Source organism: Sebastes umbrosus, chromosome 10 (assembly GCF_015220745.1).
Source record: "Sebastes umbrosus isolate fSebUmb1 chromosome 10, fSebUmb1.pri, whole genome shotgun sequence".
NCBI classification, from domain to species: Eukaryota; Metazoa; Chordata; class Actinopteri; order Perciformes; family Sebastidae; genus Sebastes; species Sebastes umbrosus.
Window position 1 is genome coordinate 30,935,648 of NC_051278.1, and position 13,715 is coordinate 30,949,362.

Genomic DNA, 13,715 nt, shown 5'->3' on the forward strand with positions numbered 1-13,715 from the left:
ACAAAGTGAAGGAGGCTCAATAACGCTCCAAAGTTAGGTTAACTTTTGGTGAGGAAAAACTAGCATGGCGATTTTCACAGGTGTGTGTTGACCTCTGACCTCCAGATATGTGAATGAAAATGGGTTCTGGAGGTACCCACGAGTCTCCCCTTTACAGATATGCCCACTTTATGGTGATCTCATGTAGTTTTTTGCATGCTGTGTAAAAGTGTTATTTTTGCCTATTCTAAAATAGTGTACTTCTGGTGTGTTCTTTATACAATAAATAGTATTCCTAAATTTTAGTTAAAAAAAAATCACAATATATCGCCTTGCTTACAGTATCGCAATATATTGAATCGTTACCACTGTATCATAATATGTATCGTACAGCCAGAATCTTGCCGATACACAGCCCTAACATTCAGTGTGGACAGATTACAAATGAGTGCACAAAACAAGTTGGAAATACACTTTGGAACCATATATATTATTTGAAAGTTATGTCCTCAGAGAATTAGCCCAAAATTTCTTGTCTGGAATACACAATAGAAAATACTGTTATATTGCAGAAATTCTATGACATGCTGAGGACCATGTGGGTTGGAGATGGAGAAGAAGAACTGAACAGTAACTGGAGGAGAGGAGAAAGCAGATCCATCATCCCTACCAGCTCATTTTTCCATGTGAGTTCTGCTCTCTGCAGCATGCTGTGGCTGTTGGCTGCCATACTCTCATTCACCTGAAGAAAACACATCAGGGCGGATGATGAGACACTTTACCCAAGGTGATCATTCATTTGAAAAAATGCTAGTGTCATCCTGAGCTTACAGTGCATCCGGAAAGTATTCACAGCGCTTCACTTTTTCCACATTTTGTTATGTTAGTGCCTTATTCCAAAATGGATTCAATTCATTTTTGTCCTCAAAGTTCTACACACAATACCCCATAATGATAACGTGAAAAAAGTTTTTTTTTAATTTTTGCAAATTTATTAAAAATAAAAAACGAAAAATCACATGTACATAAGTATTCACAGCCTTTGCCATGACACTCAAAATTGAGCTACCAATACCATCCCTACAGTGAAGCATGGTGGTGGCAGCATCATGCTGTGGGGATGTTTTTCAGCGGCAGGAACTGGGAGACTAGTCAGGATCGAGGGAAAGATGAATGCAGCAATGTACAGAGACATCCTTGATGAAAACCTGCTCCAGAGCGCTCAGGACCTCAGACTGGGGCAAAGGTTCATCTTCCAACAGGACAACGACACTAAGCACACAGCCAAGACAACGCAGGAGTGGCTTAGGGACAACTCTGTGAATGTCCTTGAGTGGCCCAGCCAGAGCCCAGCCACAGCCCAGACTTGAACCCGATTGAACATCTCTGGAGAGATCCGAAAATGGCTGTGCACCGACGCTCCCCATCCAACCTGATGGAGCTTGAGAGGTCCTGCAAAGAAGAATGGGAGAAACTGCCCAAAAATAGGTGTGCCAAGCTTGTAGCATCATACTCAAAAAGACTTGAGGCTGTAATTGCTGCCAAAGGTGCTTCAACAAAGTATTGAGCAAAGGCTGTGAATACTTATGTACATGTTATATTTTCGTTCTTCATTTTTAATAAATTTGCAAAAATGTTAAACAAACTTGTTTCACTTTGTCATTATGGGGTATTGTGTGTAGAATTTTGAGGAAAAAAATGAATTGAATCCATTTTGGAATAAGGCTGTAACATAACAAAATGTGGTAAAAGTGAGGCGCTGTGAATACTTTCCGGATGCACTGTAAGTCTGTTAACACTTCTACTGTATAGTGTTAGTTTAAAACTCCCTCTAATCGGAAATCAATGCATGCTGGATGTTACAACTTACCTGACTTTTCCTGAAAATAACTGATATCTACAACTATGCTGAATTTCTGCAGAGTAATGAAAAGCACTGGTTCCCAACCTGGGGGTCCCAACCCCCACTAGGGGTCGCCAAAGCTTCTCGGGTGATTTCTTGATTTTGAGGGGTGCAAGTCAATTTTTTTTTTAAATATATACAGTTGGCATTTATCTCAGCATTTCATGCATTACCTTGAAGAAAAACTAAATGCAATTGTTACTTTTAAAGTTTGGAATATTATTTAAGATATAAACAGGATAAGGGCACGGCCTCGTCTTGCATTAGAAAAGAACACAGTTAAAACAAACCATAGAGCTAATAGAACAATGGGCAAGCATCAGGGACATTTGTCAATAAAGAAGCCTATTAAGTATTAAAAAAAAAAAAATGCATAATACAAAGAATTGTATTAAAAATTCAAAAATATAACAGGAAACTCATCTCTGATGCAATATTCACAAAAAAAATAATCAGCTAAAAATTCATCCAAATTGCTAATTTTACACAAACTTCCTGCAGTTATTGAGTTCACTATTTGGGTTAATTTTACAGTTTATCATTTGTCCTGTACTGTTGATGTTATGCATTGAATATAATATGAAATATCCATAAAATATGTCACTTAGTCAGGGGTCATCAGTTTACTCAAGATAAAAAAGGGGTCCTTAAGGAAAAAGGTTGGGAATCACTGATGTAAAGGGCAGAGGCAACCTTAGTGTCTGTAACTTAAAAATAAAAAAAAGCACAATTATTTCATCCTCAATTTGCCATTATTATGATGACTGTGCCTCTGTGAATATGGTAAGAATGTACATACATTTCACAAGCACAAAAATCATACAAATGCTTTTCATACACACACACACATTACCATGGAGTTTCGGATCGTGTAGTCTTTCAGAGAATCGTCCATAGCTTTGGATTTGAGGTCCGATTGCAGCTTCTCATTCTCCACCACCACCACTCTGATCCGCTGTTTCATCCCCTGCAGCTCTTCCTGAAGTCATAAACACAGAAAAATTAATCCAAACGTATCCAAATCAGCACAATAGTAAAAAAGGACTACAAATATTAACACACACACGCACATCTGTGCACATACCTTGCACAATTTGACCTCAGCTTCCAGGTGTTGGATGTACTCTGACTGGTTGTGAATCATTGGGACCAAATCCTGAAAAGCAGGCAATTTGGACCTTCCCTCCTGCTGTACTCTCTAACAGAGGAGAAAAAAAAGAATGAGGCAAAATTCACCAGAATGGCAGCAAAATATTAATATAATGGAAAAGGCTGAACGATTTACCACATTTAACTATGGAGAATGTATCCTAGCTAGTGGGCTACCTGGGCGACTTCTCTGGTTGCAAGCAGAAGTGTGATTGTAAAGAAGTCTATGAGAAAATGAGCCTACTTCTCTCTTGATTCATTACCTCAGTAAACATTGTAAACATGAGTTTATGGTCTCAATCGCTAGTTTCAAGTCTTCTTCAATACAGCATGATGTTCATTTAGTAAATTATGGTCCCATTTAGAGTCAAATAGACCATAAAGTAGGGGATGCTTTAGGGCCTGGCTAGCTTGTGATTGACAGGTCGCTACCACGGCGTTACCTTGGCTGGAGACGATTTCTTTGAAGGCGAGAGAGGAGAGGGAATGTCTCTGCACTGCTTCAGTAGAAGGCTCTTCAGCTGATTAACTACAATGCCAAAAGACACAGAAACGAGCATGCACACACACACATGAGAAGCATTTCATTATAACTTTGTGTATTGTCTGTCAGTAATCAGGGAAATCTCCACGTGGTACACTATAATATCGTCCAGCAACTAATCACAGAGTCACCTGCTTCGCTCTGTGTCTTTTGGCTCCATGCAGCCTTGTCCTCTTCGGCCATGGCGGTGAAGAGGCTGCCATCGCTGCCTCTGGGCTCCTCCACCTCTTCTCCATCAGAGCTCAGCTGCTCCAGAGCACTGCTCAGCTGCTGTATGCTCTGGTTGGCCCGCTCTGAAACCAATATGCACACATAGACACCGATCTCATACTGTATATTATTTCTGATTCCATGACAGTTTAGTTGGTGTCTGTTAACTAAAACAGTAGCCCACCACCCAGATTAGAGAGAGAACGATTCATTGAATCACTGGGATGTATAAAAAGAGACTTTTCCATACACAATTAACCGAACAACATTCTAGTATTGCTGAATGAAACAAAATCATCATCTTGGTGCAAAAAACAATATATAGGTAAACAAACAGATAAACACAAAAAGGCCTTTAACCACAGCTATTTTGGCCTGCCACACTAGGAAAAGCACAGGTGTATTTACCAACATTAAAGCAGCAGTGGGTAAAAATGGAGCAAATATGATTAAAAAAGGTTATTTTTATAAAACAGTCACTATATCCTGACAGTGGTGCATGAGACAGGTAATCTGAAAAAAATAATGTGCGTCTGTGCCCCCCGGTGTCCTCCGGTGCTCCCAATGGCATCTGCAAGATTTCAAACACCGGAGGAATACAACCAATAAGAGCTGATCTGGAGTCTGTCGTCCAACTGCCGTCTATGAGAACCGGCTGTCAATCACTCACGAACTCTGAACGTCCAAACGTTCAAACTAGGCAGCGCTGATCAAATATGAATCAATATTCTGTTACTGTAATGCCTATTTCTCTCCTCAAATGTTTTCATAATCATCTTGTAGTGTACTGTTTAGCCGTGAAATGAGAAAGTTTGTAACCCAGCAACCATGTTGAGATCTCTTGAGGAAATACCAAGCAGCGCTCACAGGGCCAGAGCACAGCCAATAGGAACGCTCTCTCTTTGAAATGACTGGGATTGGTCAAAGTCTGCCGTCACGGGCTAGATTTTCTAAAGCCTGAAAACAGAGCCATGAGGAGGTGCAGAAGTCTAGTTATCTCTCAGAACACTTGAATTACAATATGCTGAAAGGTTATTATGGAATTTTTGCCCAATGATGCCAAAAAATGGTTGCCTACTGAAGCTTTAATTACTGGGGTAGTTAATTAGAACAGAGCCATAGTTAATGTTATAGTAACACTTTTGCTTTTCCTATCATGGAAATGTCTGTTGTGAAAAAAAGACTATTCAATGCCAGTAAGTTCTTCAGTTTTGGCCCAAATTTGTTTGTTTGTCTACTGTATAATTTATTTCAAACATTTAAAAACAAAAAAAGATAAAAACAAAATTTAGAGTAAAATTAAATGAATGATAAACCTATACACATACTCAGTAAATAATCATCATAAACAACACAATTTAAATCTTACATGTTCGAAAAGGAGTAGGAGGAAGTATACACGTGTTTATTTCTACCCCTTCTCTGCTACTAATCCATTAAATCATAAACTTTATTTCATACACACACTCACACACATTCATATATATATATACACACACACATATATATATATATATAATATATATATACATACATACATACATACATATATACATACATACATACATACATAAATATTTATACACACATTCACTCACTCACTCAAACATATATATATATATATATATATATATATATGCAGTTTATAAACAATGATCTAAATTCTACACTACATTAAATATAGCTAGCTTAATCTAACAGGAATTTTAAAAGTAGGTACCATTCAGCCTACTATTACTATTACACCATAGTGTCCTGCCAATTGTTTTGGAAGTCTGGCAATTATTGTTAAGTCGTTTTAGAAGAAGAAGAAGAAGAAGGGCACTTTATTAAGTTAGCTATTATTAATATTTGTATTAATATTATTATTAATATTATTATCTTAATTAGCTATCTGAGAGTGGAGCAAGACACATAGATATTTGTTTTCTTCGAAATGTAGCTTTAGCCAAGCGGATTAATGTCTATCAGGAGGATGCTCACATGTATCTGAAGTGGACTGAGAGTCAGCAGCAGGTGTCAGTGATGAGACTTCAATCCCCTACTGGAGTCTCTTGGTGCCAGTTTCAATGACAGAACGAGCCGGTAACTCTGCGACTAACATTATAACTCAGCACTCAGTAAACAACACATTTTAATACACCCAGCTGTGACACAGTTAACCTAGTTACTGTATGATGTCTTAACTAACCATTAGATATATGAACTAACCATTTAGCTTCACGTCTCAGTCTTTAGCTAGCTGTTAGCACATTTAGCACTTAATTCATCAATTAACTTACGTCTCAGCTCCTTCTGGTAAACTCCCAGCTGCTCCGCTTCCTCCTCATCAGAGTCGAACGGTTTCATTGATATATAAGTGAGTTATATCACGATATATCACTAACTACACATGCTAGGCTATGTGCAGCAACTACAACAACAACCACAATATCTAGCACGTAGTAACGGTCATTGTTTGTTTTGAGATACCAGCGTGCCCCGAGGTCGGTGTTCTCGGCTCCTCCTATGTAACCTATGTAACCGCCCCGGTAACGTGTACCGTGAATAACAAAACGAGGCAACCCTCTGAGAACAGCTCCCACTTCCGTAAACTCAGCCAGATGCCGGGAGTTGTAGTCATTTGTAGTTTTGTAGTAATTAATAGCTTCACGTCTGCGACCCTGTGGCAATACGGTGTATTGCATGTATGCATCATGAATTATAATATTACTATAATATTACTATATAATATCATTAATTTAATTTAATTTAATTTAATGTAATTCAATTCAATTCAATTCAATTTAATTTAATTTAATTTATTAATAATTATAATAATATTATTTATATTCATATATTTTGTGCATGTTGTTGTAAAGTTCAAATCAACCTCGACCTCAACCAACTATGTTAATGATATAGATAGATACATAGATAGATAGATAGACAGATAGATAGATAGATAGATAGATTGATAGTAACTTTATTGATCCCGAGGGAAATTCAAGTTTCCAGCATCACAGTTCCATAGTGCAAACACATGTTAGGAAAAAGGCAGTAAAAAAGTTAGTAGTGCAAAGTACAAAGTACAAAAAATATACCAGATATAAAAATACAAGGAGATGAAGAAAACTGTTAAAACTGAATATAGTGCAGGGTAACAGCTGTGATACACGACTATTAAAAAAAGTGAATATAGTGCAGAAGAGACTGTTAAAAATGAGTATAGTGCAGGGTAACTCCAGGAGCTTAGTCTATGAAAGTGCACTGTGTGCGTTATTATATGTCCTGCAGACCATCCTCCTTTGTTTGTCCCGTTTCTTTAAAGGGTATTTTGGGGTTTTTATATCCCCTTGTGTGTTTATATCTCCGACACGCTTGTGAAACTGTGGTAATGTGAGCCGCCAGCCGCCGTCTGACTTGTGTGATGTCCTCTGAGTGAGGCGAACAGCGTTACCACGGTTTTGGAGCGAGAGGAGTGAGCGGAGGGGTACTCAGTTGGTCGCAATCTGCAACCACACCACTAGATGGCACTAAATACTACACACTGTACCTTTAATTAGATAAAACTTCAATGTGTTGCTGCAGCAGAGAATATGATGCAATGAGAACATGAACGACTAGAGAGCTATCAATGCAATATAACTAGTAACTAAATCAGAGAAAGACCTTGAAGATTACAAACAAAGAGCGTTACTCAGAGTCCTGAAGCTACAGGGTTAAAGATCTCCTGCTGATGTCCTGGTTGTTTGGCACCGTGTGCGGTGCTGTGCCATGTGTCAGTTTCACTTCTCTTATCTTGGCCGTCCAGTGAGTCACCACTGAGCGCTCCCACATGCACACAAAGATCAGACTGCTGATTCAACAAGGTGAACAACGAGGTGACTGCTTGTGGGATTACTCAGAAATACTTTCAAATCATAAATAGGCCATTCGGTTATGAAATTGTGGACATTTCACATGAAGCAATGGTTATCATTATTTTAACCCATCCCCAGCCATTCATAATTTATAAGCAGTATATAAATAATAATGGTTTATAGCACACTTTAATGTAATTGTAAGCAGATATAAAGACATTAAGTCCTGTTGTGAGGCATCCGCAACTGTTTAAACAGATAATGAATGATTTCACAAAATAATGTAACACAGTTGTAATCAGTTAAATATATGTTTATTTAATTTAGTATAATATGTATTTGTTTTTACTGTATTTATTGATAATGTATTAATTTATCTTTCTTCAATATCTATGAGAGAGCATGTCTGTAAAGGGGAGACTCGTGGGTACCCATAGAACCCATTTTCATTCACATATCTGGTGGTCAGAGGTCAAGGGACCCCCTCCTCTCCAAGATTTTGGAGCGTTATTTAGCCTCCTTCCCGACAAGCTAGTATGACATGGTTGGTACCAAAGGATTCATTAGGTTTTATACCAGTAGCTACACTCTAGTTTTAAAACTGAGCCCACTACAACCTGAAAATCTTAAGTTGCGTTAAAGAAATTAGTGGAGTTAAACCGAATTTGCTTTAACTTTGCCAGCCCTACTAATAAATAAGAGGGCTAAATTTATTTTTCATGTGAAAGTGTGTAAATAGAAATAAAATAGGGTAAGGTTATATACAAGTACCTTAAAATACTTGTGTAGTACACAGTGTTATGTGTATTTCATGAATGGACCTGCTGTTACCTCAATGTGGAAGTTGCCTCCAGTTCCAGGTAAAAATGACACAGACAAGGGGAAGTTGATGTTTTAGTTTCTGTGTGCGCATGCATGTAAGTGTGCATGTGTGTGATACTGTTCAGTGGAAGGATGTATCTCATCATCTCTGTTTGTTGCTGCTTACAAAAGGGGTCAGACAAAGGTAACCATGGATACAACCTCTTCCTATTGCACAATAACAGATAGCTTCCTGTCATGAGTCTCGAATGTACTTTTGATTTTTGCGACATTTTAGTTTTCAACAGAAGAGGCAGTGAGTCAGACTTTGGTGGGTTCATTAAAAAAAAAAAAATTGTGTTGTAATCTAGATTTGATGTTTTCATTCACAGTTTATTGTGACATCTTCATCCTATCCTATTCATTCACTGCATGTTAGTCGTATTTGGTCATTTTATTAACTGTTTCACCTGCATTCAACTTTTTTTTTGGCCACTTGGATGGTGTGGAAAGAGATCACCTTACAAGTAGTGATGTGATCCATTGTTATATAAAAATATTGATTATAGTAGCTTTAAAGGGACTGTATGTAACTTTTTACACGTGTTTTAAAGGTCCCATATTGTAAAAAAATTAGATTTTCATGTATTTTATATTATAAATCAGGTTTAAGTGTTTTATAAATACTGTTAAACGATCAAAGTGCTCAATATACAGAGAAATACACACAGACCGTATTCAGAAATTGTGCGTTTGAAACGAGCTGTTAGGATTTGTGCATTTGTGATGTCACAAATATACAATATTTAGACCATTACATGGTTTTAAATGTAAACACTCTAAATGTGTCCCAGTTTATTTCCTATTGCAGTGTTTGTAAATAGCATCAGCTGACAGGAAGTAAACATGGACCCAAACTGTTGCTTAGCAACAGATTCCGTTGCAATTCCGTTGAAATGCACTAAAACGGAGCGTTTCAGACAGAGGGTAAATACAGGTATATTCAGGCAGACAGTATGAGGAAAATAAAGTTTTTTTTGAACATTACAGCATGTAAACATGTTCTAGTAGAAACAAAAATACAAGTACGAACCTGAAAATGAGCATGATATGGGACCTATAAACATTTTGTATTGCCCATGTGTGAACAGGTTGTAACCTAACCTAAAAAATGAGACCTTGATCAACTTTCTGGGTTTCCTCTATCAGCCTGTAGACTGCTTTTAAGGTGAAGAACCCAGGCCCGTTTTTACGTCATGTGCGCTTGCGAGTGCCTTAGTCATTGCTGACATTTGGTTAGAAATGGAGTCCCCTAACACCAACAAACAACCAGCCCAAGGTCGCATATTGTAAAAAGTGTGATTTCCATGTCTTTTATATTATAAAGCAGGTTTAAGTGCTTTATAAATACTGTTAAACTATCAAAACGCTCAATATATGGAGGAACACACACAGCCCATATTCAGAAATTGTGCGTTTGAAACAACCCTTCAGGATTTCTGTTCATTTGTGATGTCACAAATATACAATATTTAGACCATTACACGGTTTTAAACATAAACATTCTAAATGTGTCCCAGTTTATTTCCTGTTGCAGTGTATGTAAATAACATCAGCTGACAGGAAGTAAACATGGACCCAAATTGTTGCCTAGCAACGCAATTCTGTTCAAATGCACTAAAACGGAGCGTTTAAGACAGAGGGTAAATACAGGTATATTCAGGCAGACAGTATGAGGAAAATAGAGGGGTTTTTGAACATTACAGCATGTAAACATGTTCTAGTAGAAACACAAAATACAAGTATGAACCTAAAAAATAAGCACGATATGGGACCTTTAAGGACTTTGCACCACAAGATCAACAAAGGCAGGTCCAACTTTATTATAATAATGTTGAGGTCCTGTCTTGCAGAGCGGTGCTGTGTCAGAATGTAGATTTAAGATCTTTATTGTTTTTGTTTATATTGTGCTCACATGGTAAATAAAGCTGTGTTTGATCAAATTACCACAAACTAAATAATGCACAGAAACTAGGGAGAGGTAGTATTACTCCAGCATACAGTAGGAGTACTGGATGATACACAAACAATGCATAGATAGATCGTGGTTGTTGTTGTTATCATAATAGTGGAGGTGTATTTTACATTTTGGTATTGCTACTTCAACATATGTGAAGATGAACACCCACCTCTAGTCTTTCATTTCAAATGTTACTGTAGGCCTACATTGTAACAGACTTCACCTATACTTCCAAGGTGCATGGAGAAGAGGAAGAGGTCAAAACTCCAGCAACCCAGTATACAGAACAACTTTATTACGAACAATGAATGTTACTATAAAGCTGTCTTTTATGCTACAAACGAGATTTGACCACTTCAGTCCAAATTACTGATTTTAAGCAGATTGAATTTAAAGGGATACATCGGGTGTTTTGAAGTGGGGTTGTATGAGTCAATGTGTTAACTACTGTAGATGGTGGTCAGCGCGCCCCCAGTTTGGAGAAACAGACAGGAGTTACCGCACGGAACCAAAGCAATGTACTGCTGTGGATGGGGGCAGCAAAATCGTATTTTAGAAACTTAAAAGAAAGGCTCACCTAAAAAAATGAATATCATGTACACTATATTTACAATATCTTTGCCAGTTTATCTTACAGTTTCCGACGGGGAACTGAAGCTATGCTCTCGCTAAAGCAACCAGACAGAGTTCAGATTTACCAAATTGTCGCACAATAGCACAAACTAACTAACCAATCGAGGCAGCAGTTGACCAGCAACCCCCGTGTTCCGAGAGGTAAAATCAAAGAGACGAAATTCCTGTGTTTTTTTAACAACAGCTGCTGCTGCCATTTTGGACTGAAAACGCTTATTATATATTATAATATTTCATTGTTCAACAAATGCCATTTCGGTAGAATATGACAACAGAATATAAATAATTTAGTTTTACTTTTGTACAGCACTTTTTAGGCGGACTTTTACTGGCGTCCGTTAGTCACTTTCAGTCCAAAATGGCGGAAGCGTAGCTCTGCTGCTGGGCACTGATGTTGCAATGGAACGAATGATTGACTTTCACTTCTTGACTTTATTTTAGGTGGCTACAAAAACCTTTTGCTGGCGCCTGGGTTAGCTCAGTTGGTAGAGCGGGCGTCCATGTATCAAGCCTTGGTCCTGACCGCGGTGGCCCGGGCTCGAATCCGGCCCTTTCCGCATCCACTCTCTCTCTCCCCCCTTTCCAAGACTCTATCCACTGTCCTCTCAATAAAATGGAAAATGCCCCCAAAAAAATAACTTTAAAAAAAAAAAAAAACTTTTGCTGCCGTCCCGTCCACATCTACTGTAGGTATGTATTGAGTACCTCATACAACTCCACTTCAAAACACTCAAACTATCCCTTTAAGAACTCATTTATTTATTGATTGACCTGTGAAGAGTTTTGTCAGATCTAAAAGCTCAATACAGTGGAACATTTTAAACGTTTTGATTGTTTTAAATACGAGCTTGCATACATTTGCCATATTGTAATACTAACAATATCAGAAAAACATTCCTATTAATGTCTTCAGAATTAATTTTAACTATATCTCCCGTCGTCTATAGGCTATGCATCGCTGTTCCGTACTTGTCATTTGAATAAACAGTATTGCTTGTAACTGCATGCTGTTGTGAACTATGTCAGCATCATTTAACCACAGATCTCTGGTAATGAAAATAGGCACTTTGGGGCGCGCCTCCATTACATTTGAGTTCTTATCTGGTAACTAACATGTTTGCTTCACATAATTATTTTCATACACTCTGCATGGGGAGGTTTACTGCACCAGATCAGTGAAGCGCTCACACGTCAAGTGAAACAGCGCTCGTCTGCAAAGGAGCAGTTATACAACGGAGTGTTTGCATGCTGGGGTATTTCCAGGAAACCACATCAGCCTACCAATCTGACTGTGGCAGAGGCTGTAGGTTGATGAGAAAGCCCACGCATACATACCCACACACCCATACCCATACACACTTGTTAAATGTCACCTCTGCCCTAGCCGTATATAATTATAACCATTCCCCACCTGTCACTGCCATATCTCCCCTCGCTCCAAACTCCCCCCTCCCACTGCATGATCCACTCCTCCCTGAGTGAACTGTGTTTTTCTATGTGAGGGTGGGGGTTCCCATTTATTGTTTTAAAAGCATGACGCCCTAACATAAGCCTGGAAAGAACTGAATAGTGACAAAAAAAAAAGCACCTAAGAAAAAACCTCACCATTTGAACTTTTTTGTATGGAAATGTGTGACAATGAGAAAAGAAATAAGAACATCGGAGGCGTAGAGAAGAAAAAGAGAAAAAGAGCTAACCCAGTTTAAGCATTGGAAAATGGTGCAACTCCGCCATATACAAACTCAGTGATCAGTTATCTGATGACTTTTGCAGCACCCACTGTACTTCCTACACTGGAGATGGATTCGGTGCCGTTAGCGAGCAACTGTTGTTCAGCAGAAACAGTGTTAGGCGATACACGGCATACAGTAGTAGAGAGAGATGCTGTAATAAGAGTGCAATGTTGAAATCTCAAAGAGCACACACAAGCATACTGCATGTGCAAATGCTTGTGGGGAAGCACACATGGTTGTCGCATACACATATTCTGTGATAGTGCACGCACATTTTCCTCTCCCTTCTAACCAGCCACACACACAGTCATGTTTCCATTACATTGACATACATTCATTTCCTGAAGACCTACCCTAACCATAACCATAACCGCTACTTGTCTAATCCTAACCCTTACCCCAGGGCTCAGCAACCTTTACCATCAAAAGAGCCATTTTAGGCAAAAAAAAAAAAAAAAAAAAAAAGGCGGGAGCCGCAAAACATTTGATCATTGTGATGAAGGTAACACAGTTTATAGTCTAAGTATATAGTATATAAGTCTAATGCAGTGAGGGCCAAAGTGCAAATGTACTACGGAGTATTAGGGCCACATTGAGGGAATTTTTTTTTTTTTTACGAGATTACGAGAATAAAGTCAAAATATTACGAGAAAAAAGTGGTAATATTAAGAGAATAAAGTCATAACTTTATGAGAAAAAAGTGGTAATATTAAGAGAATAAAGTCATAACTTTATGAGAAAAAAGTGGTAATATTAAGAGAATAAAGTCATACATTTTCAAGAAAAACAGATCCGCAGATTGCAGACCCCTGTCTTACCCTAACATTAACCTAAGCCTAACCTTACCCTAACCTTAAACCAAGTCTTCACCCTAAAATGCAATGATTTACTTTACGGGGAC

The 13,715-nt window shown here is 38.1% G+C and overlaps 1 protein-coding gene across 1 annotated transcript in view; it reads right to left on the reverse strand.

The window, feature by feature from the left end:
* The window catches only part of sdccag8 (SHH signaling and ciliogenesis regulator sdccag8), a 73,160-nt gene extending 66,893 nt beyond the window's left edge, over positions 1 to 6,267 (reverse strand). The window contains exons 1-6 of the mRNA XM_037783311.1: positions 6,068 to 6,267; positions 3,707 to 3,868; positions 3,475 to 3,560; positions 2,967 to 3,080; positions 2,736 to 2,861; positions 650 to 721 (exon numbers count right to left, since the gene is read on the reverse strand). Coding sequence (XP_037639239.1) covers positions 650 to 721; positions 2,736 to 2,861; positions 2,967 to 3,080; positions 3,475 to 3,560; positions 3,707 to 3,868; positions 6,068 to 6,134 — 627 coding nt within the window. The 5' untranslated portion in view covers positions 6,135 to 6,267. The remainder of the gene's footprint in view (positions 1 to 649; positions 722 to 2,735; positions 2,862 to 2,966; positions 3,081 to 3,474; positions 3,561 to 3,706; positions 3,869 to 6,067) is intronic.
* Between the last annotated feature and the right edge of the window lie 7,448 nt (positions 6,268 to 13,715).